The sequence below is a fragment of the Bison bison genome, unplaced genomic scaffold (genome assembly GCF_000754665.1).
Source record: "Bison bison bison isolate TAMUID 2011002044 unplaced genomic scaffold, Bison_UMD1.0 scf7180017864301, whole genome shotgun sequence".
In the NCBI taxonomy this organism is placed as follows: domain Eukaryota; kingdom Metazoa; phylum Chordata; class Mammalia; order Artiodactyla; family Bovidae; genus Bison; species Bison bison.
In genome coordinates, this window is record NW_011494873.1 from 351996 (window position 1) to 353141 (window position 1146).

A 1146-nucleotide genomic window follows, 5' to 3' on the forward strand; every position below is an offset into this window, starting at 1 on the left:
AGGAAGTATTACTGTTGGACAGCACCTGTGGCAACCCCCTCCAGTGTTATTGCCTGGAGAATCCCTTGGACAGAGGAGCTTGGCAGGCTACAGTCCATGGGGTTGCAAAGAGTAGGACATTACTGAGTGATTAGCACACCTCAGTTTCACTGTAAGTGAAAACCACAGTGAACATAGAAAACCATCAACCATGGCACAACCATGGCACATAATCAATGACACAAGTAAATTTTTAACCAAATAGTCTGGATTTTTGGGCTTATTCAGTTGCTTTCCTACTATGACTTAGTAGAGCCTGGCTGTCTGGAGCTTCAGACCGTGCGAGGCACTTGTGTGTGATAAGAACATCTACGTTCTGAGGTTGGGAAGGACATGAGTGATGCCTCTGAGGAAGCAGAGGGGCTAAGAAGAGATGCTCTCAGAAGGGACCTGGTTAAGAGAGTCAAACTGCTTAGTATGCAAAGAATAGCAAATCTCAGCCTAGAGGCCAGAAGAGGGCCTGGAGTGGTCGCTGACCAGAGTCCTGCTGGCTCCTCCCGGGCCTGTATAGCCTGCCCGGGCTGGGCTGCAGTGAAGCCTTGGGGACGCTAGGTGGCAGCCGTGCGTTTCCAAAGGTGGCTCGCCCATCAGAGAGCCCAGCTCCGAACCAACCCCGGAGCCCTGGAAGGGGGTGGGTGGGGGGCGTAAGAGAAACCCTCAATGCCCCCTCCCTTTCAACGGCAGGGACGGAGATTAGAAGGGAGGTCACTCAGGATGGCCAGCCTTCCCAGAGGGATCTGGGACACGCCACGATCCTCTGTGGACTCACAGGGTGGGTAAAAGAGACCCCCCCTTACGTGGAGCCGTCCCGAGGGTTGGGCCTGACCCGCCCTCTCCCTGCTCCCCACTCAGGCTCTGGTGGGTTTGAGTGCGAGGACGAATGTGGGTGAGGAAGGACATTCTGCACCTAATTGAGTTCTGGGGGACCGCAGCCCTGGCAGTTCTGGCAGCCTTTGCGCCGTGGCGCGGGTCATTGCGCCCAGGCGCGGAATTTCGACGGCTCCCAGCGCTCATCAGCTCCAGCCTCGCGGGCTCTGCCCCTTCGGAGCTGCTGGTGCCGTCGCCGAGAGTCTGAGCGCCTCCCTCCAAGCCGGAGCGCCAGGAGAA

General features: G+C 57.1%; 1 protein-coding gene across 1 annotated transcript in view; it reads left to right on the forward strand.

The window, feature by feature from the left end:
- The first annotated feature begins 919 nt into the window (after positions 1-919).
- FGF18 (fibroblast growth factor 18) overlaps positions 920-1146 on the forward strand; it is a 36681-nt gene continuing 36454 nt past the window's right edge. The window contains exon 1 of the mRNA XM_010851304.1: positions 920-1070. Within this exon, the coding sequence (XP_010849606.1) occupies positions 920-1070 (151 nt within the window). The remainder of the gene's footprint in view (positions 1071-1146) is intronic.